We start from the raw sequence: 27,723 nt of genomic DNA, 5'->3' as shown, positions 1-27,723 counted from the left end.
TTTTAGTTTTCCTTTTTTTTTAATATGTTTGAAACAGAGGTCGTAGAATATGTAGGGATTTCTTTCTTTTTTGAAATAAGTATTATTAAAATAAAAATTTATTTAATTTATTTAATATGATTATTTTAATATTAAGGATAAAATATTTATTTACTAATAAAAGGTAAGAAAAATGCGAAAAAGAAAGAAATAAATCATGGATAAACTCATGACTTCAAATTGAAATTGAACAAAAAAAAAATGAGGTTGCAAGGGGTTTCATGACTTTGGTGAGGACAATTTTTTTTAAGAAAAGAAAATTAAGAACATTTTAATATAATTTTTACAACATAGATTTTACTGTGTAAATGTGGTTTACCAATTGTTTAGATTAATAAAGAGAAAAAAATTAAAAGGAATGAAAGAAAACAAATAAAAATTAAAGATACATATAGTCGAAAAAAGTGTTGTTTAGGCAAATATAAAAAAAGAAAAATAAGTGGAAATATTAATATTACTTGTTTGAATGAACGTAAAAGAAAGCAAAAATAAATAAATAATTATATTAAAGCCTAATGTTTTTTGCATGTACTATAAAAAATGAGTGATATAATGTTTTATTAGTGCCTCAAGAACTCCAATTAAGGATGTAATAATAAAAATATTTTTATTAAAATCCGTACAAATATACTCCTCATATAATTCATTAACTAATACCTTTAGAACTAGCAAAATCCAAAAGTTAATTACATTGAGGGGACATCGCTATCAGGACATTTTCATGCGATTTTCTAAAGCAGTCATGAACTAAACAAAGGTTTAAATGTCTTGAAAAATTAATTAATTTAAATTTATATAAATAATTAATATAATTTTATTTGAAAATATAAAATTAGGAAGAGAAAAGTATGAGATAAAATGAGTAATTAATATGATAGACAAAAATAAAAATAAAATTTGTAACTAAAAAATTATTTGATCCATAATTTCACTAGAATACATATTTTTAGTTGTTGAAATTAATTTATTCTACTAATCAATTATGTCATATAATCAATTTATATTAGCTTTGAATGATTTCTTTATCACGTTATTAGTTTATGTGATTTATCTTAGTATAAGAACTAAAAATATGTATTTTAATAAATTAGATGTTAAATAAAAATTATAAGAAATAAAACTAAAATTATCTAATTTCTAGGTGATAAATCACTTCTGGCATAAAATCTATTACTATTTTGAAACTGAAAGTGAATTTTAAAAGATTTAAATAAAATTAAAAAAAAAATGGGAATGATACATAGTTATTATAATTGGATATTATCAGAGTTAATATAATTATTATAAAGAATTAATAAACTTAAAGTTATTATATATAACACTTTCTGATTTAACACGTAAAAATCCTTTATACACCAAATGGTGATGGTTGTAATATTTTTGGTGGGATAGAGCATGGGCTGGAGGCCCAAATGTAGATAAAAATGAAATATCGGTTCGAAACAGATAAAAATGTAGGAGCCAGAAAACTGCTACTTCTCGACCCACTTTTGAAGTTCAAAACTTAACCCTAGTTGTCTCTCTCTCTTTCTTCTGCATCTTCAACCTTGGCAAGGGAAGCCACAGCTAGTGAGCAACATCAATGCCTGCACTGCCGTCGCCAACGTCGTCCGCACCACCCTCGACCCTCGCGGCATGGACAAGCTCATCCATGACGACAAGGGAGCCGTCACCATCTCCAACGACGGCGCCACCATCATGAAGCTCCTCGACATCGTCCACCTCGCTACAAAAATCCTCGCCGACATCGCCAAGTCTCAGGACTCCGAGGTAACTTTAACTTCCCTTCGATCTCATGCAATGCCACTGCTTTCAAGATCTTTTCATTTTCGCTTCATTCAGATGCTTTACACTGTGGAATTGGAATTTTAATTTTGTTAGTAAATGAACTCTTGTATTGTTGTGAATGTGAAAAAGGTTGGCGATGGAACCACCACTGTGGTGTTGCTTGCAGCTGAGTTTTTAAGGGAGGCCAAGCCATTCATTGAAGATGGTGTTCACTCTCAAAACTTTATAAAATTAATATTTTATATAATAAATTAAATTTCATATACTGTAAAAAAATATTACAAATTAGTTTTATTAATTATTTTTTTACATTTTAAATTAAAAAGTTTAAATATATCTATTCAAATAATTTTATATATTTTTTGTAATCACTAAAATAAGTTCATGTTAATTAAATTTATTTAATATACTACAGTATTTTTTATCAACATATCCTTTCATTGATTGAGACGGTTTTTTTACATATATATATTTATTTAAGAAAGAATGTATTTTTTTTATAATTTAAGAAAGAAAATATTGTATCTGTAAAAATAGAAGTCCAGAAGCAAAATTTGTTCACGTAACATGATTTACTATATGATTTGAGTGTTTGAACTGATTAGTGACAAGATGTGGATAAGATTTATGCATATCCTAACTCAAATTATCAACGTTAATTAAATCCGCACTAGTGAAGTGAGTTGAAGCTAAATAAAAAAGAAATAGTAGCATAATATAGGTCTATTTTTTAGATGCTCCATGTGGGTCCCACTATAGGTCTATTTTTTAGATGGCATAATATACTTGGACCCCTTCATTCATTTCTTTTATTTATTTTTTAATATATATGTTGATTATATTAAAATAATTGCATATATTGTATTTTGTTTGTATGAGTGTAACATCTTGCACAGGAATTTGTATACTTTTTCTTTTTTTTTTCTTTTTACTTTTTTTCTGGGATTTTATTGTTTTCCTATTTATCAAAGACAATAGTATTTAGTTTTGGGGGCACACGGATAATATTTATTTTAAAAAAATGTGTCACAATTATGAGGAAAATTGGGGTATGAATCAAGATATGGTGCATGGTGGTAGAGAGGCAGGGTAAGATGATGGATGACAATTTGACGCTTTTTAATTTTTATCATTGGAGAACGTTAAGGACCATGTGGTCCTACGAGTGCCACGGTCAATTCCTCTTGTATGCCCGATTGCAATTACCATTAACAATATCTTCTGCAATGATACCATGAATATACTGTGTATAATTGGACGCATCCAATTCTTGGATGAAATTAATGTTGGTTGTTGGCTTAGCCAATTTCTCTTAATCTATTCTCTAGTTTGGACGCATCCAATTCTGTCTGATGTCCGATAAATGTATAAAATATTAAATTAGCATTAATATAAATTATGAGGTATTTTATTATATTTTGTTTGTATTTACATACGAATACGAATTTTTTGCATATAGTTTAATTTTGTCCCTTGTGATCTCAAATTTTCCAATTAAGGAGGCAGCAGTAACTTTTCTCTTATTTTCTAATTTCTAATTAGGTTAATGTATATAGGTGTGGATTTGGATGAAAGTGGTGTGTGACTGAAAATGTGGGGGATCCCGTGACTGGGCCTGTCCACAGTGCAGTTCTATGATCTTGTGAGAGGTAATATAAGTTATTGGTGTCTGGTTATGTTATGTTGTTAAGGTACGTGATTGAAATAAAAGTTCTACTTATATATATTTTATGTGTGTGTACACTAATTGTAGTTAACGTTTAATTAATATCCAAATTTCATTATGTATTTAGTGTAATAGACAAAAAGGAATCACTGAATGTGGCTACTACGTGATGCATTGGATGTCCACGATAATCTTAGGATCTTTCAGGAATAATTAGGAGACGGTAATTGTTTATTTCAAACAAAGTTGGTTTTTTTATAATTGTTATTATATTATTAATTTATTTTTTTATTTGATCATGCAGTATTTTAATTTTAATGAAGTTAGACCATTGGAAGCAGAGAGATTCAAGGCACTTCGCATACAGTGGGCACAGTATTATCTAAAAGTTAGAAATCAAACATAGGATGTTAGGTAACTATGTAACTTTAGGTTACTTAATTAATTTACATACTTTGCATTACATTTTTTACAATTGTTGTTTCATCTTAACATTCAATAACCTTTGTTGATAGCTAGTTTTTTGCTAAAACTTATTTGAAAACAAAATGCAAATGATATATGTTGTGTGCTGTGTGGTCTGATTTTAAATTTACAGGTTAAATTTTGATTTTTTTGTAAAAACAGAGACATTATTTAAAAAAAATTCCTGAAAACAACATCGATTTTTTTTATAAAAACCGATGTTAACTGTCAATAATAACACATTCGTTAACATCGGTTTTCTGTAAAAAACAGATGTTAACGTTAGTTAACATCAGTTTTTTGAAAAAACCGATGTTAACTGTCAATAGTAACAAATTTGTTAACATCGGTTTTTTTACAGAAAACCGATGTTAACTGTCAATAGGAACACATTCTTTAACATCGGTTTTTTACAAACAACCGATGTTAACTGTCAACATTAACAAATTCATTAACATCGGTTTTTACAGAAAACCGATGTTAACTGTCAATAGTAACACATTCGTTAACATCGTTTTTTTTACAGAAAACCGATGTTAACTAACGATGACATCGGTTTTTTCAAAAAACCGATGTTAACTGTCAACATTAACGCATTCGTTAACATCAGTTTTTTGTAAAAACCGATGTTAACTTTCAACATTAATATACATTTTCTGGGTGTAATTCATATTACCAACATCGGTTATTTATATAACCGATGTTGGTAATTTTACGTTAACATCGGTTTTTAAAAAACCGATGTTAACGATAATACTATCAACGTCGGTACTTTCAACATCGATTCAAAAACTGATGTTGAAAGTCATAAATAACCGATGTAGAAAGCATATTTTCTAATAGTGATTATGTTCCAAGCTTGGTTTTGCCTTATTGAAATTGAGCTCCAGAGTTGTGATTGGGTTATCTGAATTTGTGTTACAGCAAGTAAGTGGTCAAAAACCTTGTGTGAACATATTTTTGGTGGTTCTGCAGTTTGACTAATTTGTTGGTTCATTCTATTAGCTATTGTTATAATTGTTGGGTAAAAATCTTAAGATTAGATGATGTCATTTTAATTTTCTATTTATTACTCAAAGGAAATTGTTTCTCTCCTAAATTAATATTTTTTTTCTTTGGTCTTCAAAATCTTCAAAAAGGGATTCCACCTAGTGGAATCTAGGAAGATAGATGTTTGCAGCCTTGTCTCCATAAGTAGAGTGGCCTTATTGTTACAGCAAGGTTCTTCCTCTTATGTAAAAAAAAACTTGAGTTATTTCATTTCTTCCATTAATCTTATTTTCATTTGCTTAATGCGTGCAATCCCTTTTAGATTGCATAGAACATGTTGAAGATTTTAAAAGGACTTCTTTGCAATCTTTGTACTACAATCACCCATCTCATAATTAGAATAAGTCTGACATTTTCTTTTTCTGTAGAGACTTTACTTGTTTTACAATACGGACTCATGATAGAAGCTTTTACTATATGTATTAGCTAAGTGCTTATCTGTTCTAATTTAGAACGAACATTTACATGATACTCTTGTTTCCATGATTATCTGTGAAAGGGATCAAAACAAGAGTATCATGTAATTTTTTTGAGGCTGAAGCATGTGATTATCTGCTCTATTTAAAATCAAAATTTTGACTTTTCACATTAAAATAGCAAAACATAATCTTTATCTAATAAAGTTGATGTTTTTTGTTAATAACAACAGACAAAAGTATTAAAGAATGAAAGAAAGCGTAAAGGAAATTGAGACTGCAAAGACTTGTTTTATTCAAATATGAAGCAACGTATTTATAAACATAGAAAAGAAAGTAACTGCAAACAGAGAGATAACATCACTAATAGATCATGCCTAGAGAATAGAACCAAAACTGCTTTATCCTATCAGTCAACATGACTTTTATTTTTCCTAAAAAATAGCATAAAAATATGATCTACTATAGTTTGTTAGACAGTTCCAACAGTCACATCTTAACACTCCTCGTTGACTTTGGAACTGCAAACTCCAAGCTTTTGTCTCAAGTATTCAAATCTGGCTTTTGGAAGTGCCTTGGTCAGAATGTCAACACTTTGATTCTCTGTTTTGCAGTAACTTCACTTCTCCTTCCCTTTGAACTTCTCTTAGAAGAAAAAGCTTTATCTTGAAATGCTTAGTTTTGCCATGAAACACTGGATCATTAGCAATTGAGATTACAGCCTGGTTGTCCACAAAAATCTGTGTGCTTTCTTCTTGTTTCATATGCAAATCTGTCATAATTTTCCTGATCCAAAGAGCTTGATTCACTGCAGCAACAACAGCTACATACTCTGCTTCTACAGTTGATTGAGCTATAACTTCTTGCTTTTTAGAACACCAAGAAAAGACTCCAGAACCAAAGGAAAACAGTAACCAGAGATGCTTCTCATGTCATCAGTACAACTTACCCAGTCACTATCAAAATATCTATGGAGCTTACAATTTTGAGAATGAGAGTACATTATACCATAGTCTAAAGTGCCTTTAACATATCTAACAACTTGTTTGGCAGTGTAACATCCCATTTTTCGTAAGCCAATCTAAAAAGAATTTTTATTTTTAAATAAATAGAGTTTTAGAAAAATGATCAGGTTTTTATAAATAAATAAATAATGAGAAATAATGATTTGAAGGAAAAAAAAAAGAGAACATTTGATTCATTCATTTGATAGGGAATAAAATAGAGTTCTTTTTTTATAAAATATAAAAAACAAATAAATAGAGTAATAACAAGCTGTGTGTACCCTAGGTATAAATAGCGATGTTAGGTCAGTTTTCATACTGACGATGCCTCTTCTTTCCCTCATTTTCGTTTTTCCCCTTCTCCTCTCAAAATACTTTCTTTTTCCCGCAGTCCACCAAACCTGTCTCAGAAAAACGACGATCTCGGACTCATTCACTGTTAGATCGTCGTGAAATTTGAGCACCATGTTCGCAACCCAATTCCGAGCATTCTCACTGTTGGGAATTTTGATATCATTTTTGAGCTGAGAGAAATACCTTTCGCATCGTAGCCTTTTCCTTTCCCGCAGAAACCCAAAACGACATCAGTAAAACTACAACCTCGATTTCGTTGACCGTTGGATTTTCATGAAGTTTTGATATGTAGTTCGCGATTCAGTTCCTCACATCTTCACCATTGGGATTTGCGAGATAATATTCACGGAGAGAGAAAAAGGAATCACACCAAGACAGTACAAGTGGAGGCTTCAATCCCTTCTCTCTCTGACGTTTGGGAACTCTATCGGACCAGTTAGAGGAAAAAGCTGAAGGAATCTCAGGGAACCAGTAAAGATGCTGCTATCGTTGGCTGAAGACACATGAGCCCGCTTAGAGGTAAGGGATGAGTTATTCACAATTGGAGATTAGTGAGAACATGTGTAGGAATCCTTAGAGATATCAATTGGAATGAATTTTGGGGTGTTTTTATAATTTTCATTTTATCCTTATAATTATGACAGTGAATTATATATGTTTGATGAATCAGTTGACGTCCCAATGAGAAATTGCTGTGAAATTGATGTGTTTTTGTTGAGTGTGAACCCCTTAAAAAAATTAAGTTTTTTTTTTATTAACGTAAATTATATTTTAAATAATATTATTCAATGACTTATTTTATACAAATTATTATCTTGTTCTAATTTTTCTACGATGATGACCAACATGTTACGTGTATATAATTATTGTAATACTAGAATAATAAATTAAAAAAAATTGTAAGGTTAATGCCTAGTGGTAATTTCTTTTGATGTAATATTAAATTAATTGTTATAGAAATCCTTTGATTAAAAACAATGTAGTTTAATTTACTATATACATATACATATATATACATATACATATATATATATATATATATATATATATATATATATATATATATATATATATATATATATATATATATATATTGTATCATGCAAATATTATTATTGTGTGAAGTATATATGAGTTATAAGGTGTAATAAGTTATTATAATGGTGTTATAATATTATAGTGAAGATTGAGTAGTATAAAGTTGAATGTGTTAATTTGCGAGATACATGTAAAAACGAGATGGTTGATGTGATATTATAAGATGTTAAATTGTTGGCATGATATTTTTTTGTGAATAAGTGTGTGTGTTTGACACTTGATGTGGCAATAATTATATTATGAACTATGAATTATACAATAACCCGACCAGTGTTATCTTGAGAAAAGTGTAAATGCGCAGTATTAAAGAGAAAATGTAGGTTTCCTATTCAGGAATCAGTGTTAAATTGTAACACAATGTGTTAAACGTGTTTGAAACACGAGTGTGAGGTCGTGGGTATTGTATAATTCATGAGCAGTGCTTATAAATGAAATATGTGATGAATTGTGGAATAATATGTTGCCTTGAGATTTTAATATTGTTATTGAGATTGAGTCAAAGTGTAAAGTAGAACAGGTGTTGAATTGTGAGATACGTGAAAACATGTGATAGTGGATTGTGACATTATGAGATGTGAAATTGTGAACGAGTTTTGGTTGTGAATAAGTGTGTGATTAACTCTTGATGTGACATTATTTGTGTTGTAAGCTGTGAATTATACAATAACCTGACCAGTGTTATCTTGAGAAAAGTGTAAATGCGCAGTGTTAAAGAGAAAGTGTAGGTTTTCTATTTAGGAACCAGTGTTAAAGAGAAAGTGTAGGTTTCCTATTTAGGAACCAGTGTCAAATTGTAGCGCAATATGTTGTACGTGTTTAAAACACGAGTGTGAGATCGTGGGTATTGTATGATTCACGAGCAGTGTTTGTGTGCTAAAATGATTTTAGGGGTTGGACCTGAATCAGGAGGGAGAGACCCTGACGGACTCTTCGGAGTGTAGGCCTTGGGGGTCACCGGGTTTGAGTGCTCCTTTAAGCCTATGCTGATCCCATATGGTTGGAGCATTCTCGCAAAACATCGTGACCCTGACTGGTCTCCCTATGATCTTACTTAGTGAGAGTGACCTGACAAACCCATTGTGTGGTGTGTCTTGTTATGTACTCCTAAGCGTCCAGGGTGATCTTTCATTGACATGGTACCACATTGCATATAGGCTTGAGTCTTAGCATAACTGTCTCATGTGCTTGCTAATTGTTTATTATGGAATTGATGTGTTATTGTGTCTTGATCAGAGCGTGTGATTCTTGTGTAATGTGATTGATGATTGAAAAGTGTGATTGATGGATGAAAAGTGAACTTTGAATGACAAAGTGGTGGAATTACGTGAATTACGTGTAAGTAAGTTTTATTTGGTTTATATGATATGTATATCTAGTTGTCTTGTTTCTCTATTAGTTAGGAATGTGATAACTCACTCCCCGTGTGTTGTTCGTGTTTGGATCTTGTGATGATCTTGAACTTTGTGTTCGGGGGAGCAGATGACTAGGTGAATTGCTTTAAGGAACCTTGTGTTGAAAGACGTCGAGACACAACGCTCTGATAGGATGTGGCATTGGGGTATAGGGTTTTATATTAATTGTATGAAGTCTTAGACGGTCTTGTTTGAACCGAGATGACTTTATTATATGATGTAGAAGAAATTGAATGTGAGCCTTTTATCCCTTTGAAAGGCTTGTATTTAAAAATGTAAAAAAAATAAAAATACTTTTAATTAATATTTGAATTTTTATTCCTTTGTTAGTATATATGTGAGGGGTAGAGGGTATCACAGGCAACTTGAAGATGAATTTCACTAGCACAATGCATGAACCTTGAAAGTATACTTACTGCAAACAAAATGTCAGGTCTAGTTGCAGTAAGATACATTAAGCAACCAATCAAGCTTCTGTAATGCATTTCGTCAACTTTATCAGCTCCATCAACCTTGCTAAATTTCTCCTTTTGGTTCATTGGAGATGTAGTGCTTTTGCAGTCCTCCATATGAAACTTCTTGAGTATTTCCCTTGTGTACTTCTTTTGGTGAATGAGGATTCCATCATGATCTTGTTTCACCTCCATTCCCAAAAAGAAACTCATCAAGCCAAGATCTGTCATTTCAAATGCTTTAAGCATTTCAGCTTTAAACTCCTTTATGAGTTTCTCATCACTTCCTGTCACAAATAAATCATCAACATAGACAACAATAATGATTAAGTTTGCATCTACCAATTTCACATATAATGCAACCTCACTTGGACTTTTGACAAATCCAAGATCTTGAAGATGATCATCTATTATGCTATACCAGGCCCTAAGAGCCTGTTTAAGACCATATAATGCCTTTTTCAACTTGTAAACTTTATGCTCCTCTCCTTTGATTTGAAACCCCTCAAGTTGCTCTACATAAATCTCTTCCTGCAAGTAACCATTTAGAAAGGCAGATTTTACATCTAAATGATAAACTTTCCACCTTTTATGTGCAATCAAGGCAAGTAGCATTCTAATTGTATCCAGACGTGCAATTGGGGCAAAGGTTTCTAAAAAATCCACTCCAAACACCTGAGCATAGCCTTTCACCACCAACCCGACCTTGTATTTATTTATAGAACCATTTGGATTAAGTTTGGTTCTATAAACTCATTTTACCCCTATAGGTTGTTTGTGTTAAGGTCTGTCCACTAGCTCCCACGTGTCATTTTTTTATCATTTTCAAATCTTCCTTCATAGCATTTATCCACTTGTCATTCTTTTTAGCTTCTTCAAATTCTACAGGTTATAGGACAACTACATTACTCTTTTGATAAATCTCAGATAAAGATCTTGTACCTCTGACAAGAATGTCATCTACATCATCATCAAGGAACTATGGGATTTCTGGCAGCTGCTTCCTTATTGGTTCATCCCAACTCCATTGTTGATCTTCCATAAATTTGACATCTCTACTCACAAGAATTTTTCCATTTTGAGGTTGGAAAATTCTGTAAGCTTTGGAGGTGTTGCTATATCCAATGAAAACTCCGGGTTCTTCCTTCTTATCAAGTTTTTCCCTTTTAACCTGTGGAACATAAAAGAAACAAACACAACCAAAGATTTTTAGATTTTGTAAATCTGGTTTGTAACCAAACCAGCCTTCAAATGGAGTTTTTTTGTGCAGAACTATTGTAGGTAGTCTATTAAGTAAAAATACTGCAGTGTTTGTAGCCTCCGCCCATAGCTTCTTTGGCAACTCCTTTTCATGCAACATACACCTTGTAATCTCCATGATACTTCTATTTTTTCTCTCATTCACACCATTTTGTTGTGGGGTGTAAGTTACGGTGAGTTGGTGCTCAATACCAGCTTCTTCACAAAATTTATCAAAAACATCATTTCTGTATTCCTTCCCGTTGTCAAGTTCTTTAAAGAGTTTCAAGTCATTAGTCATATGGTTTGTGCAACTGTTGTCTATTAACCATGAATCACTGGAACTATTGCTTGTGGCAAAGCATGTTGCGACAAAGAGTTGCTTATCTTCTTGTTCCTCCGCAGCCACCTTTGCCTCTTCTGATTTGGACTTGCATATTCACTCTACATGTCCCATATTGCCATAATTTCTGCACTTGACATCTGGTCTCCACCAACATTTTCTTTCAGGATGATTTGTCTTTTTGCAATGCGGACAAGAAGGAAAGGTCTCACCTTGCAGCTTGTTGGAGCCTTCTGGTTTTTTGTTCCTCCATTTGTTGTTCTTCTTGTCTTTGCCACCTTTTGAATTTTGTGCTTTCGTATGAAACACACCTTGTACCACCTCCTCTTGTCTCATCATTCTTCTCTACTCCTGGGCTTGTAGAGCATTTATGAGTTCTCCCAAGGTGATGATTTACAGGTCTTTAGACTCCTCCAATGCTGATATCTTCGATTCATACTTCTCGGGTATAGTGACCAGTATTTTTTGCACTATTCTTTCATCAGGAAAGTCCTTCCCAAGAAACCTCACTCTATTTGCTATACCTAATAGCCGGTCAGTGTAGCCTTTAATTGTTTCAATCTCTTTCATGCTCTGCATATTGAATTCTCTGCCCAAGTTGAGTACTTGCATGCCTTTGGTTCTTTCACAGCCTTGATATTCTGATCTAAGATAATCCCAAATCTGTTTGGCAGACTTGAAGTTCATAATTCTTGTAAAAATAATTTTTGACACAACAGAGAAAAGGCAATTTTTAGCCTTAGCCTTTTTGGTATTCCTCTCTCTATGATTCTTCATGTGAGCCACCATTGGATTTAAAGGTAGTTCAAGAACATCATAGTTTTCTTCTACTACTTGTGAAACCAAAGCTTCAAGATGAGTGGTCATCCTTGTAGCCCATAATTCGTACTCTTCACCATAAAAAATTGGTGGTGGACCTACTGTGTATGATGTTTCTCCCTCCATTACGATTTCTCTCAATTCATAGATCCCTTAAAGATAAGAGCTCTAGATACCAATTTGATGTTTTTTGTTAATAACAACAGACATAAGTATTAAAGAATGAAAGAGAGCGTAAAGGAAATTGAGACTACAAAGGCTTGTTTTATTTAGATATGAAGCAACGTATTTATAAACATAAAAAAGAAAATAGCTGCTAACACAGAGATAACATCACTAATAGATCATGCCTAGAGAATAGGACCAAAACTGTTTTATCCTATTAGTCAACATAACTTTTATTTTTCCTAAAAAATAACATAAAAAATCTGATCTATTATAGTTTGTTAGACAGTTCCAATAATCACATCTTATCAAAAGTATATGGATGCAAAACAAAATTTTAACTCATTTGACTCTTGATCATTACTTTTGGTGGTAGCTTTTATTTTTGGCCTCTACATTTTTCACTTACATAACCCAACCAAACCTATATAAAAGCCTTGATGTTGGATAAATTAAGTGAACTTAGTACAACGTTAAGAACCCCACTATATATGCATTACAAGCTTATAGAAACTTTTGAGCAAATCTTATTTAGCGTGTTTAATTATTCTTGCGCTGGCGCATGTTTAAGTATTGTCACAGATTTGGAAAGCCTTTTTACTCTACACTTGATATTGATATAGAATTTCATTTTTAATAACACTGCTATTCTATCACCCAAGCTAATTTATTTCTTTGTTTACTGAGTGATTTGGCTATTCATTTAGCATGATACATCTATTCTTTTTTGTGTCAAAATTAAAAAATTTGTAAAGGCTATCTGTGTAGATGCTGCATCTTTCCAATTCAGCACATCATGGATTTTTTAGATGTGCAGAGGAAAGGAAGGAAGACAGAAGGGATTACTATAGCTACAGTTTTTCTCTTCATTTCTTGGTACCTGTTCGGTGAAAGACATTTTTGGCCCTTTTCATGCCTCTATTTAAGTTCTTTTGGGAACAATGGTTGCAACTTGCTACTAAAGAATTACCCTGTCACTTCATTTCATAAATTAAATTAGTTAAATTGTTTTAAATCTTTTACTTACAACTCACCAAGTAAAATATAAAACTTTTCTTAAAATTATAAAATATCAAAATTATATATAGTTTTATAAAATAAATAGTTTTATAAAATAAATAAATAAATAAATACGGTGTATATTATTTTACAGTGAATTTATATTACATATTACTATGTATATTTTAATACTATATATATATATATATATATATATATGTATATGTATATATACATATACATATAATATTCAACGTTTATTTATAATAATATGTAATACTATATATAAAGTAATAAGAAAATAAATTATATAATTTTATTGAATAAAATAAATTATACAACTGTCATACAAATTAATATATCAGTATACATTATATTTATTATATTATAAATCTTTTATTTGTTAGCATAATATTATTATACATATTTTTTTAATAGTTTAAATATTATAATAATATATATAGATAAATAGAGAGATGTGAGCTTATTATATCCTATTGATTGCAACATATTCACATAATAAACAACATATTATAACAAGACAGGATCATGTCTTGTACTATTTTGACCATCAATCAGACCCTTAATTTATAATTATTGATATGTAATTATTTGACAATACTCTCATCTATATATTATATATTGTACTCATTTTTCTCTGGAATAGATCATTCTTACCACCAAACAGACCTTTAATTCATAATGTGTATGGCATTATATTATAAGTAAAAAAAATATTAAATTGAATTCATTAAAAAAAAATTAGTCCTCTTACACCTTACTTGAATGAGGTGAAATAAGAAGATAAAATTAAAAAAGAAAAAAAAATCTTATTTAGATGCGTTGAAAAAGATAGAAGAGTTATAATAATTGGTCGGTTTTACCAAAAGTATTTACCATTTAAGAGACATGAAATGGGAGTAAAATAGTGAGTGCTATTTTTTAATTCTAAAAAAAAAGATAAATTATTTTATAACATAAAAGAATAAAATAATAATTTTGTGTTAAAAAGAACGACATAAAAAAATTTAATTTTAATTTTTTATTAAATTTATTTTCTATAATTTCTTTATTTTTACTTCTTCCAATATCTTTATCTAAGGTGCATAGTGCAAGCCTGCAAGTAATTCATTTCTCTTTTAATTCCCTTTTTAATGCTTCTTAATTAGAAACATTCTAGTAGTCAATGGAAATGTAGGAGTAATTATGCTTTATAGAACAATAGGTATCATGAATATTGTTTGTGTGTGTGTCTATATATATATATTAAAAAAAAACGTTTGCCCCCTCTTTCTGGAATATGAAGTGTAATAGTCAAGCAGAGAACTTTCACTTTATTTATTAATGAAGTTATACCTCACAGATGACTAGGGAAATTCAAGAAGTTTAATCATGTAGGAAAACCAATGCAGGCAAAAAGGTATGGTTTCACTTTTAAGAAAACTCAACTTCTCAACTATTCACTATTAAGATCGGAGGAACCACCAAATAATGATCAAGAAACATCGTATCCATTCTCGCATTGCCGTACTTAATTTGCTGAAATTGAAAGGAAAAAAAATAAAATCAAAGCACAATTGTAGGAAAATGGCTACCACGCAATCCTTCGAAGATTTGGAAGCGAAATATGAAACAAAGGAAACTTCTGAATCAGTCATCTTAGTTGTTCACATTCCTGATGGTTCGTTTGGTTTACTTACTGCTCCTTTTCTATTACTTGCATTAATTTTTTAATTGTTCAGTAGGTATCAAATTTATGAAGAGATGATTTTCCTCCTAATTTTTTAATTGGTTAAATTAAGTCCTTCATCTCAAAATTTCATCCAATAATTAACAAAAAAAAATGTAATGAATGTATAATATATTATTTTTTTTAGAAAAGTAATATATATATATATATATATATATATATATATATATATATATAATTTTTTATATTCAAACTGAGTAAAACAAAATGACTTTATTACATTTTAATTTTTATTTAATTATTTTATATACTTTCTATATAATACAAATCAATAATATGGTATCCCTTCGTTACAATTCTTGTTAGAAGTATAATTGAAATAATTGAAAAACTACACAAACCGATATAAACAATTAAATTTAAAGAAAAAAAACAGATATATCGATAGACTGAAATTGAAATTGTTATTTTTTTAGAGTAATAATAAATAAATACTCTATTATTTTAAACACTCTATAAATATCTTTTGTTTTTATTTCTTTCTATCACATCATTAATCTTATCATACCTATATTTTTTTTTCTCTTTCTAAATATTGGATAAGGATTTAGATGTCTATTAAATTTCTTCCTTTTGTCAAAGTAATTTTTGTAGTAGTCATTATTATTATATGCATCTCTTTTCTCTTTGATCTTGTTTCAACAACATTTTTCTTCTTAATTCTCTATTCATTCCTTGTCAATCATTTATCACATCTATTATTTTTCTCTTTCTTTTTTTATCTTTCTTCCTTCCTTCTACCCAATGCCTCATTTTTGGAGTGTAAGTTGACCATTTTCCTTTTTCTATAATCATGTGCATGTTGTTTCCCATGATTTTCCTTTGTACAGGTTTTGTACGAGAGCATATTGGAGCAAAAATTGAGTACGAGTTTTCAAGGGTGAGAATTCATGGCGAACGATCACTTGGAAACAATAAAAGGGCACGTTTCAATGCATTATATCAATTTCCAGAGTATTGTGACATTAACAAAATTAAGGGAAAGTTTGATGGAAAAACTGTCATCATTACAATACCAACAATTCCAGGGAAAGTCCCTAAGCTAGAAACACAACCAACTGAACAAGAACCACCCAAAGAACCATCAGAAGAAGAAGAATCAAATCCAGAGGAAGAAAAAGAAGGTACTCCTACAGATGATAATCAAGACAGTAAAGAAGAAGCTAATCATGTGACTTCGACTCCACCAAATGCCACACAAGAGTCCATGCATCAAAAGGATCAAGAGGGAATTCCCCAAAAAGCTACACTTACCAAAGTTGAAAGTGAAAAACATGTTGGTCAAGAGGCTTCAACTTCAACCCCACCAAAAGACACACAAGAGTCTAAGGGTCAAGAAGGAATTCCCACAAAAGATACTATTACAAAAGTTGATAGTAAAAAACAAGTTGCTCATGAGGCTTCTTCAACCTCATCACAGGACACACCAGAGTCTAAGGCTCAAAAGGGTCAAGAAGAAATTTGCACAAAAGATACTATAACAAAAGTTGATAGTAAAATACAAGTAGGTCATGAGGGTTCAACTTCAACACCATCACAAGACACAGAAGAATCTATGCCTCAAAAGGGTCAAGAAGTAATTCCCCCAAATGCTACACTAGCAAAAAATGGCAAGCTTCAAGGAGAGCAAAATTCTGAAGGAGAAATTGACGAAAATGTGGAAAAGCAAAAGCTTGTTGAAAAGGAAGAAACTGAAGACCATTCCAAGAAGACTTGGGAATCAGGAAAGCCACCTGAAAAGGCTATGGTGGATGATTCCCCTAACAAGGAAGGGAAGGAAGAAAGCAAAGGTTTGGGCCCATCTGAAGGAGAGAAGAGAAGGGAAATAAATGGTAAAATTGGCAATAATGTTGGAAAAAAGAGTGATAAGAAGGCCATTCCTGAATCAACAACAAGGGCAAGAATTAAGGAAGTGGCTGCTTCTGCTTCTCAAGCTATAACTAGTCTAGCCAAGAAATTCAATGAAGAAGATAAACAAAGGATAGTATACATGGGTGCAGCAGTTCTTGTGGTGGCACTTGGAGTTTATGGTACCTACAAGCTTCGTTCACGTAGACCATAGGCAATTAATGGCATCACATCTATTTCCTTTCACATGGTTTTTTTATTACTAAAGAGTTTCCTTTCAATAAATAAGGACTTGCAAAAATATTGTAGAAGAAGCATATTTGCTTCAGAAGTTATTTGTTCAGGGCTCTTTGTGTATGCAATTATGCTTTAAAATAACATTTGTGCTACTTGCGCAATTTTACTCCTTTCAATTGTTTATCATTCTTTTCTCCTTGAACTCCGCATCATGCCTAAGTGACAACTCAATGCAATTTTGGGGCACAAAGAGTAAACAAGGGTGTGAAAAGGGATGTATTTAATGAATTATAATGGATAAGCAAAATAAAATAATCTATTAATTTATTTATTTTTAATTTGTCAAAATTCTCTAGGATTAGAAAATTAATTAATCATGAGTTGGTTTACTTAATTGATCACATGGATGAGTCTCTTAAATTTGATGAAGTGACGTAAGGCATAGGCCACACTAAAAAGTGGTGTTTCAGAAAAATTATATACATGCGCGCAAGATAAATATACAAAAACAAATAGTTGTTAAAAATTAATTTCAGAGATTATTTTCAAAACTAATAGTAGTACTAGTACATCTACAGGAGAAAATGAAAAAAAAAACATTAAGCAATACGCTAAACCAGAACACCGTCATTTCTACATTTAAACAAAATTTTGGACCATTATTAACAACATAAACCCCAAAGTAATTAAAATTAAGATACTACTTAAAATCAAAAAGTATATAACACTTACATCGTATAATCGTAATACAAATAGAGAGATCTTAAGCCCCAAAAAAAAAATTATAAACACACTCATTTAAATAACTTTAAAATCACTACCAACATTTAAGTAAACTTTCCATGAAAACGAATAAAAGCTCACACAGTCACATACAACTTGAATGTCTCAAACTCAACTTCTATAAGTTTTGATCACTACTCATAATACCAAAAGCAAAAGCAAACAATCCAACTCTAGATCATTACTCCAGCAAATCATTCAAGCTCAAATCATAATAACCATCTTCCATATGACCCTTATCACCTTCATTATCCATGGCATCTCTCCATCTCCATTAAAGTCATCATCAAAATTAAGAATCTCCAAATCATTAACAGGGTAACACTACCATCACCATTAGCTTACTCTCCATCTTGATCGAGTCTTCTTTATTTGGAATATCCAAGTAGTCTATATATATATCTAAACTCTCAATGTTAGATGAACTTTCATCATTATCCACAACCTAATTATCATTGCATGAAATACCATTGACATTATAAACAAATTTTCCTAGTTGCTTCTTGGCTAATTCATCACAAACAAATTATTCATTCTTTTGCTTCAAATGGGTTCATCATTTCTTCGTATGGACTTAAAATACAAAAGCAAATAATCAACTGCAAGTAGTAGATAAAAATGAATCTCAAAGGCACTCAAATTATGATCACACCCAAAGGAACTGCATGCAACTTTAATATTTGAACAAAAAACTTTTTTGAGTTCTATATGTCCATCCCCATAAGATTCACGCCATTATGATTAGTTTTGGTGTTCACTAGAATCGTGACTATCAAAAACATTTTTATCATGTGTTTGGATGGAGATATTTAACAAGGTAATTCATTTTTTTATGGAATTTAATGCTTTATAGAAAAATATCTTGTTTGGAAAGAATATTTAAAAAAAATAAATTCTAATATTTTTACAAGATATTTTAAACAGTTAAAATGCTAGAATTTCAAATTCTCTCAAAATCTAAGGAATTTGAATTTCTTTTTCGCTAAAGCTCTCGCTCACCACTCTGTGTTTGTTTGATTTTATTGTTGATTATGAATGCAATTAGTATTTAGTTTGTAATCTTCTCATTTGCATGATTGTTTGGAACCAGCCAGTGGTGAGTCTGATTGCTTATTTGTTATGTTTTTTTTCTCACACTTTGTATCTGAGCCAATTAATGGTGTAGAAAGCATTATGTTTTCACTTTATAGCATATATCATATAGCTTTTTAACACCTGTTTTGAACAAAAAAGCTTGTTTGTTTGCATATTAATCATAGGGTTTCAAGGTTTCATTTTCTACTCTGTTTGATTTCGTTGTCTTGGTACAATGCAATTCATTCTTGTGTTGAGACTGAGGTCAAAGGTGCATTTTAAAGAAATCTGGTGCAGCGGTAAAGTTGTGCCTTGGTGACTTGTTGGTCATGGGTTCGAATCCGAAAACAGCCTCTTTGCATCTACAAGGGTAAGGCTGCGTACAATATCCCTCCCCCATACCTTCGCATAGCGAAGAGCCTCTGGGCAATGGGGTACGAAGTTTTTTATTTGGGAACTGATTTCGTTGATTGATTGAGGTTACCTGGACAATTCGTTGATAATATATACAATAGAGATTCTGCAGCTTGGTGCCTATAATTGTGGAGAACAATTCAAGCAGTTTCATGAACTTGGAATCACATTTATTGGGTGTCTTTAACCCTTGTTGCTTTTTTTGTTTTGAGAAATGTATCAATGCACCAAGGCAGCATTTAATCCTTCATTGAACACCTAAACCAGCCAAATGATGATGTGAAGTGTAGATTCTGCATGGTTATGCAGAATTCTTACAAGTTGCTCCAGTAATAAGCCTATTGGAAGCCATCATTGATCAATTTCGATGCTTTGGGCGTATGTATTGTTACTAACTTGTTAGCTAATGCTTAGGGGTAGAGACAAATAGAACATAGTCATGCTAGAGATGACTCAAATGTTCTACTTTACAACATTTTTCTTTTTTTTTTTGTTTAATTAGAAGTACTTAGACATATCACCATAATAATGTGTAATTGGAGATCGATTTTGATTTTAATTATTATTACAAATAAAAATGTTTACCTTTTAACATTTTGTAAGTTAGGTATGTGAGATTTTGGAATTTTGGTTAGGCTAGAAGTGGATCCAATTGAATCTCAAGGAAAGATTTTTTTTTTTTTTTTGGTGATTGATAGAAAAATATATAATCGAGTATAGTTACTTACACATGAACTTGTTAAAAGGCTTACAAGAAAATTTAATGATTGAATCATCATTGAGATCTTGTGTTTTGACTCAGCAGTTTATTCACTTTATTGATTTATAGCTTGTTTAATCATACTCTATCCAGAAAAAAAAAAGAATTTAGCTTTTGATTTTGGAGTCATATTACTCATTATGTTGATCATATTAATAATAATACTTTTTTTTTGCTCAGCAAAAATAAATATCATATAAAACTGAAATAGTACCAGTGGTACTATAATTGCATATGTTGAGGTATGGGCCCGGCTGGTTCCAGCTTTTTCACAGAACCAAGCTAGGGACACATTAATTTGTTACATAGTCCAGCCTCACCCATCCCCTCCTAGTTACTAAATCCTTCCTTGAGATTTGATGACCATTGGTTGAAATGTATTACAAAATCCTTCTCGATGGTTTTGATCCACGTCCAGATTAAGAGAACTGCATCGTTCAGCATTTTGCCATCAAAAGTTGCATTCTAAAAAACTATTTTATTTCTGTGCTGCCAAATTGTCCATGTTAGAGCAACCCACCAACATTTCCATCTTGTGGACTTCTTTCCATCAGCAACCCCACTTCCATGTTGCATGTAATGATCCCTAGGATTTTGTGGCATTGTTGTTGCTAAGTTAACCCAGGACAGTGACTCCCACCATAGAGGGAGGATATTACTACAAGTGAAGAATAAGTGAGCAGTGTCCTCCTCTTTATTTCTGCAGAAAGGGCACAACGTATCATTTACCATCACCTATCTCCTTCTAAGGTTTATCTTAGTTGGTAGTCTATCCCTAATTAGCCTCCATGCGAACACTGTAGATTTGGCTGGAATTTTGAGTTTCCATAGCTCCACAAAGTCAAAATTCTGATTTACCTCCATTAATTCTCCCCATATCGTGTCATACCCACTTTTTGTTGAATAATACCCACATGGGTCAGGTTTCCAAATCCAGGTATCTTCTCTTTGTGGGTGTATATGCTGCTGTGATATCTCCCCAATAAAAGTATCCACCATTGCTACTTCACAATCAAAAAGAGATCTCCTCCAATTGAGCTTCCATTCCCATTCGGTGTTCGTGTTGCTCCCCATCTGCATGATGGTTTGCTTTTGTTGGCATGAAATCCGATATAGCCTTAGGTATTTCTTCATTAATGGTAATTCATTAGCAACCCATCGGTCCTCCTAAAACCTAAACTTATCACTACCACCCACCTTCCATATTGTTTCCCTTTTAATTACATTATTCTATTGCTACAGTTGTAATGTGACCAGGTCCTTCCACCATGTGGAATCTTGACTGCCTCTTCTCCCTTCCTCTAATGTCCTCCACCCACCATACTTCGAGAAAATTATTTTGGCCCATGGTTCCTCCTGCTTATGAAAGAGATCCCAACGCCATTTCCCTAACAAAGCTGAATTAAAGGTCCTGAGATCTTTGATGCCTAGTCCACCTTTGTCTTTTGGTAGACAAATTGTCTTCCAGTCGACCCATGCGATCTTCCTATGATCTTGTCCCCCTCCCCATAGAAATCTTTGCTGAATGGCTTCTAGTTTGACTATTATTTTTGAAGGTACCCTGAAAAAGGAGAAGAAATAAATAGGAATTATTGTTAGGACTGCATTAATGAGAGTCACTCTCCCCCCGAAGGATATGTGTCTCTGTTTCTACGTGGCTAGTTTTCTCTCACATTTTCTAATTATGGGATCCCAAAACTCACTACGTCTTGGGTTATCCCCAATGGGGATACCCAGATACAGGAATGGCAAGGACAATATTCTGCAATTAAGGTATTCAACTGCCTCCTTCCGCCATTGATCGAATTTCCCTATTGCCCCAAAACTGCTCTTTGCAAAATTTATCTTTAAACCAAATGCAAGTTCAAAGCTTCTCAACATTGACTTTATGGTCTTCACATTCTGCATTGTGGTTTCACCAAAAAATATGGTGTCATCTGTATATTGTAATATGTTAATTGGTGTTTTGTTTTTTCCCACAAGGAGGCTACTGAAGAGGCTCTTATCCAGTGCTTCTTTCATTAATCCAGTTAAACCTTCCGCGACAATATTGAAGAGTAGAAGCGCTAGTGGATCACCTTGCCTGAGGCCTCTGTGTGGAGTGAATTCATTTGTGGGGCTACCATTAACCAGAACAGAAATGGAGGTTGATTTAAGACATCCCTCTATCCAGCATATCCACTTAGGTGAGTCATATGTTCTCTCATAGTCCACTTTGAAAACCAGGCATGGCTTGTTGCACCCTTTTGCTTCCTCCACCTCCTCATTTGCTATCAGCATGCTGTGCAACAATTGTCTTCCACTTATGAATGCTGACTGCCTCTCATCAATTATTTATGGCATCACCTTCTTCAATCTATTCGCTAGGAGCTTAGCCACAGTCTTATAAACACAACCTATTAATGAGATAGGTTTATATTCATTAAGATTTTGTGGATCTTTCAACTTTGGGATGAGGGCAATAAAAGATACGTTGCTGCCCCTTGAGAAGACCCCATTAGCATGGAATTCGACAAGGAATCGATTGATGTCGGGCTTTAATATCTCCCAAAACTGTTTAATGAATTTGAAGTTTAGACCGTCTGGTCCTGGACTTTTTTCGCTCCCACAATCCCATACTACCACCCTTATTTCTTCCTCAAGAAAACTTCCCACCAGCATGTCATTTTGCTGTTGTCCCATCTCATAAAATCTGGTCCCATTATGGTTTGGTCTGCACAGCTCAAGCTCATTGAATCTGTTGTTGAAAAAGCTGCGGACCTCTTCTTTCACTCTTGTGGGGTCATCTATCCATGAGCCATTAATGATTACGCCTTTAACTGCATTATTTGTGTGTCTAGAGTTCATCAACAAGTAGAAGTAGCGTGAGTTATAGTTCCCCTATTCCACACCTTCATTGCCTCCTTGAGTTTTTTTATTTTTACTTTGAGTGCATAGCCCCTCCAACCCCTTGGTTGTGTGTTTGTCCAACACTCCCTGACTATCCGTTCAAGAGATTTTTCCTTCAACCAGCAATCAAACACCCTGAATGGTTTTGGCCCCCAATCGATCAATATTGTTAAGCATAATGGGGCAATGATCTGAAAATTTTCTGTCCAAAATGAAACTGGTACAACCTGGCCATTTTTGAAGCCACTCATGGGATACAAGGAATCTGTCTAATTTGCTCTTAGCAGCCCCGTTTGGTTTGAACCACGTGAATTTTCTCCCCACACTAGGTATTTCTTCAAACTCTATGTCAGCTATCCATTCATTGAAATCATTGATGTTGTTGGCTTCCACTACCCTATGAGGCACGGGAAGCACCACAGTCCTTGAGGACCATGTTTGAAGAAATACCTAGGAAGCATTGATGTTGTTGGCTTCCACTACCCTACCATTGATGCCTGATGTTGTTGAAATCTCCCAGGAAGCACCACAGTCCTTGAGGACCATGTTGTCTCAACTGCATGAGTGAGTCCCATAGTTCCCACTTATTCTGACTATCAGATGGGGAATATATATTTACTATAGATGCTTTCTGATTTTCTTGGGTCCACACTCCTTCCAGTAGGATGAAGCCTCTTCCCCTAACTCTTTGTTCCACTTTGAAAGCTTGTTCACTCCAAATACACAGTAGTCCTCCCGCTATATTTATTGTTGGCTGAAATTCCCATCCAACATCCATATCTCCCCACAGAACCTGGCACATAGACTTGTCAATTTGCTCCTTCTTGGTTTCTCGAATGCATAACATGTCTACTTTGTGTTTCCTGACCATTCTCCTGATTGCAACCCATTTGACCCCTCTCCCAAGCCCTCTAACATTATAGGAGACAATATTCATGACGAAGATTGTCTGTCACCCAATTCCTCAACCTCTTTCCTGTCTCTGTTCTCCATAGCACTGATTTTGTTGATGATTATGGTATGCTCTGAATCGCTAGACACCCACATGATTTTTGCAAGCTCCCATTGAGATGATGCCTCTTCAATCTATCCTTCGTTGGGTCCCTTAGATTTTGGAAGCAGCTTTGGGTTGTTTTCAGTGGTTTGTTCTGATGTGCCTCTTTCCATGGAAGATGGGTATGATGGATACCCCGTAGTTGTTGATTTCATGGCCGCGCTAGTGGGATCCTGATGGGTAGTCATGTTAGCATCGCCCAATTTGAGTTGATTCTCACTCTTTTGGGCCATATTCTGTTTACACCCCTTTTTCCTGGCAAACACCTTCCACTCCCTTCCACCGTCGGAGGTTTGATAAGAATGGGCTGCATTGTTGTGTTGTGGGTTATTGGCAGTGGTGTGGTTAGAAAGGCCCACCTTAGTAGTTGGCCTAGCTTCAGCAGCTGCACAGTCACGTGCCACTTTTGAGGGCATTATAGGCACGTTGGTGGCTTTGTTAGGTGTTGGGCTGCCTGTTGTGTGTTGAATAAGGCCCAGTTCATTTGTTGGCACGAATTCATTAGTTTGGGTTTGAAGTGACAATTTTAAGGCCATTTGTGGCCCGTTGGGAGTTTCATGGTCAACTCTCTTTTGAACTTGGGCAGTCGCAACAACTATTTCCTTTTGAGGGTGACCTGAACGCTCCTCTGCTACTCTCAACGTACCTCTACTCCCCTGGGCTTTCTGCATTGGCACCTCACTTACACAATCTTCACCGATCTTGGGCGTTATCTCTGCGAAAAAGTGCGCCGCGAGCTCCTGCTCTTTTTCCTTTTCCATGTCTGAACGCGCACAATTATTGATACTGGGAAGTTGTGCCCAGCTTCGATGTGCAATACCCACTATGTTCTCCTTGGGTCGAGTACCTTTGGGTAAAAGCAGGGATTGACTGTTGTCGGTAACAACATTTCGGTCGCCGTCGGGGCTGTTTGGCGGATACCGGAGATTATCCGTTGATGACGTCGCTGTGCGCGATGATGCGTTGTCGATATCATCGGAGTTGATCTCCTCCAATGAATATGAGACTTTTCGACCCATATAGTGGCGCGTTCCGGCATCGCTCAACCCCTTTTCGACGATGTACACATTATGTACCTCCCCTCCGATGTTAACTGCGACTGTGTGATGGATTAACGGTCTCTATGGAGTTCTGATGAGGATTCTGGCCCCATCTAGCCTTCTTAGCTCTTCAACATCGTCGGCGACCTCGATAAGGTCTCCGACTGCCGCCACTATTTTTCGAATGTTCCCTATGTCCCATGCTTCTAAAGGGACTCCCAAACATTGGACGCAGACCAATCTATTTCCCGGCCTGATCGTTGGATTCCACTTTTCTATCGAGTGGAACGGAGATGTGTCGTGTTGGGTTTCTTCATTGATGATCTCCTCAACTTTGATATCCGATAGCCCAAGGAGGAGTATCATATCATCGCCGATATATTTCGACACCACATTTACTCCTAGCTCCTAGGGTAGGTTGTGTTCGATTCTTTCGAATGCCCCTAGTTTCTTAGGCCGACCCACCCATGCGTCTGTGAGCCACTTCTTTTCCCCCACTGCAACTTCAAGGTGGACCGAGGATTGTGACTCAGCCTGTCTGGGATGCGTAGGTGGGAAGTGATTCTTGTGTTCGACATCCGCTTTGGTAGTGGAAACCACCTTCGCATACGACTTAAGAGGGGTCCTATAGTGCATTGACGTGTGTCGCGCGATTGCCACTTCATTGTTGTGTCCTTCCATTTGGGTCCTAAGTATGGTGGTATGCTCGTCAAACCTCACCTTTCCTCTCCCATACTTTAGAACATTGACATACATCTTGAGTCCATCTAATATGATGTTATCAAGCTGTCTTTCTAATTTGCATTCGTCGGATACCCCTTTGAACCTTACGAATCCATATCTTCTGCCCCTTTTGTTCCTGTGGTTAGGGATGAAGATCTCTCTCACATCTCCCCATTTCTTGAAATGAGCCCAGAGATCCTTCTTTGTTGTGTGTTCAGGGAATCGCGTGAAGTAGAACGTTGTGATAGCATCTTTGTCCCTCCAGTTTTCATGGTAATACCTTTGAGATTGTCCTGGCTTGTTGTAGGCATAGTTCGTTTTGGGATCCTCTCTCTTTCTCTCCCCTTCCCTCTGTCTTCCTCTCCCTCTGATCACGGTGGTCCACTCACTCTCGCTCCCTCTCACTCTCTCTCTCTCTCTCTCTCTCATGATTAATACACCATTCATCCCCGCATATTGAATCTCTTAGATATTGACCACTTCAGTTTTGTCCTAAGTTTTGTTTGTTTGGTATTATTTGCCTCCTATTTTGTTAGTTTGCACCATTTTTAGAAATATGTTTGTACCATCAATTGCAAGTCTTCCATAATCCCAATTATTTACTCTTAAGTGCAAAACAAGTCATCCTTTGTACATTTTCTATTACTACTTCCAGTTCCAGAGACTTTGGCATAAATCTAATCTCTCTTTTCCTAATGATTTACTCTTAAGTGCAAAACAAGCCATCCTTTGTACATTTTCTATTACTACTTCCAATTCTAGAGACTTTGGCATAAATTTGATCTTTTTCTATTTGAACAAAATCATAATACATCTCTAATTCACTTGTTTAGTATTTTTATTTTTTATTCGTAAATTGATTAGTAATCCAAGTCTTCATTTGCTCTTGTGCTGATATAAATATTTATTATACATAATATTGATCAATGCTTGTACTACTGCCCAGGACCATACATAGGATGAAGATCATCCAGTCCAATCTGAAACTGCCACGCCAAAGATTATACAGACATACTCTGCATAAGTCATTGAGCCAATTGGAATAGAATGTGTTGTCCTCTCATCATTATCTAGGTTTAGTTGTGGAGAGAATGAGAGTTGTACAACTAATGACTTATGCATTCAAAGTTTCAATTTATAGTTATCCTTGTAAAAATATTGAATAGTTAGAAATTGTATGCTTTGCTAAATTTGTAAGATGTTATCTCACTTATTTGATTGTACTACTTTTACTTATTTTTCATGATTTTATTTATTGAATTTATTTTCTCATGATTTGATTTGTTTCATGAATATTTTATAAATTTATAAATGAAGTTTCTTATATGCTGGTGCTTGTGAATTCTCTATATTTGTATTTTTGAATTATTATTAAAATTATTTTGAATTATGATATATTTAAAAATTAGTTGATATTTATTTTTAATAAAGTTCAATATTGAAATTTTATTTTTTAAATAAATATTTAAAAACAAAATTTTACATACAGAAAAAATTGAATTACTCTATCCAAACAAGTAAATTGAAACACAAGGAATTTGAAATGCTTTATTCAAACAAATTATTTGTAAAATGAAGGGAATTCAATTACAAGTAATTCAAATGCTATGTATTTTAATTTCCTTAAATTGCTAGAATTCTCCATCCAAACACATGGTTATTCTTTAAGTCTTCAAACTAAGCATCAATCTTAGTTGCTTTAAAACACTTGCCACCATCCTTTTTTAATAGTTAAGTTTTAACTTCAAAATCAACTTCGAATCTAGGACTAGAGAGTAATTGAGGGCTAAGGTACTAGGTTACAACATGCAATGGCCTATGGAATTGTTTGTCTCATGTCTG

At 33.6% G+C, this 27,723-nt stretch overlaps 3 protein-coding genes across 12 annotated transcripts; 2 read left to right on the top strand and 1 right to left on the bottom strand.

The window, feature by feature from the left end:
• The first annotated feature begins 1,387 nt into the window (after positions 1–1,387).
• Positions 1,388–4,065, top strand: LOC102661973 (T-complex protein 1 subunit eta). 10 transcript variants are annotated; one of them, XR_005891050.1, is made up of 4 exons: positions 1,388–1,809; positions 1,957–3,518; positions 3,621–3,716; positions 3,798–4,063. XR_005891050.1 is itself a non-coding variant. In XM_006578352.4 (2 exons), exons 1-2 carry the CDS (start codon positions 1,675–1,677, stop codon positions 2,080–2,082), a joined length of 261 nt encoding a protein of 86 aa, XP_006578415.1. In that variant the 5' UTR covers positions 1,430–1,674; the 3' UTR covers positions 2,083–3,357. The 10 variants fall into 10 exon arrangements, 1 of the variants encoding a protein (XP_006578415.1); XR_005891053.1 differs by having other exon boundaries at positions 1,957–3,476; positions 3,798–4,051; XR_005891051.1 differs by having other exon boundaries at positions 1,407–1,809; positions 3,370–3,476; positions 3,798–4,065.
• Positions 4,066–11,719: 7,654 nt separating this feature from the next.
• On the bottom strand, positions 11,720–12,271 carry LOC100815579 (uncharacterized). The gene has a single exon (XM_006579092.1). The coding sequence runs from the start codon at positions 12,269–12,271 to the stop codon at positions 11,720–11,722; it is 552 nt and encodes a 183-aa protein (XP_006579155.1).
• A 2,472-nt stretch (positions 12,272–14,743) lies between these two features.
• On the top strand, positions 14,744–17,312 carry LOC102661830 (inactive protein RESTRICTED TEV MOVEMENT 2). Its single transcript, XM_006578351.4, has 2 exons — positions 14,744–14,990; positions 15,890–17,312. The coding sequence occupies exons 1-2, from the start codon at positions 14,801–14,803 to the stop codon at positions 17,119–17,121; spliced, it is 1,422 nt and encodes a 473-aa protein (XP_006578414.1). The 5' UTR covers positions 14,744–14,800; the 3' UTR covers positions 17,122–17,312.
• The last annotated feature ends 10,411 nt before the right edge of the window (positions 17,313–27,723 follow it).

Source organism: Glycine max, chromosome 4, assembly GCF_000004515.6.
Source record: "Glycine max cultivar Williams 82 chromosome 4, Glycine_max_v4.0, whole genome shotgun sequence".
Taxonomy (NCBI): domain Eukaryota; kingdom Viridiplantae; phylum Streptophyta; class Magnoliopsida; order Fabales; family Fabaceae; genus Glycine; species Glycine max.
The sequence above is the reverse complement of the archived record's forward strand: the minus strand, read 5'-3'. Positions and strand labels throughout refer to the sequence as shown.

Excerpts from the sequence above, each read along its gene's own strand:
- LOC102661973 (XM_006578352.4), top strand. The coding sequence starts at position 1,675 with ATGGACAAGCTCATCCATGACGACAAGGGAGCCGTCACCATCTCCAAC. Across the intron at positions 1,810-1,956 it reads CCAAGTCTCAGGACTCCGAG|GTTGGCGATGGAACCACCAC; the intron begins GTAACTTTAACT and ends AATGTGAAAAAG.
- LOC100815579 (XM_006579092.1), bottom strand. The coding sequence starts at position 12,271 with ATGGAGGGAGAAACATCATACACAGTAGGTCCACCACCAATTTTTTAT.
- LOC102661830 (XM_006578351.4), top strand. The coding sequence starts at position 14,801 with ATGATCAAGAAACATCGTATCCATTCTCGCATTGCCGTACTTAATTTG. Across the intron at positions 14,991-15,889 it reads AGTTGTTCACATTCCTGATG|GTTTTGTACGAGAGCATATT; the intron begins GTTCGTTTGGTT and ends TCCTTTGTACAG.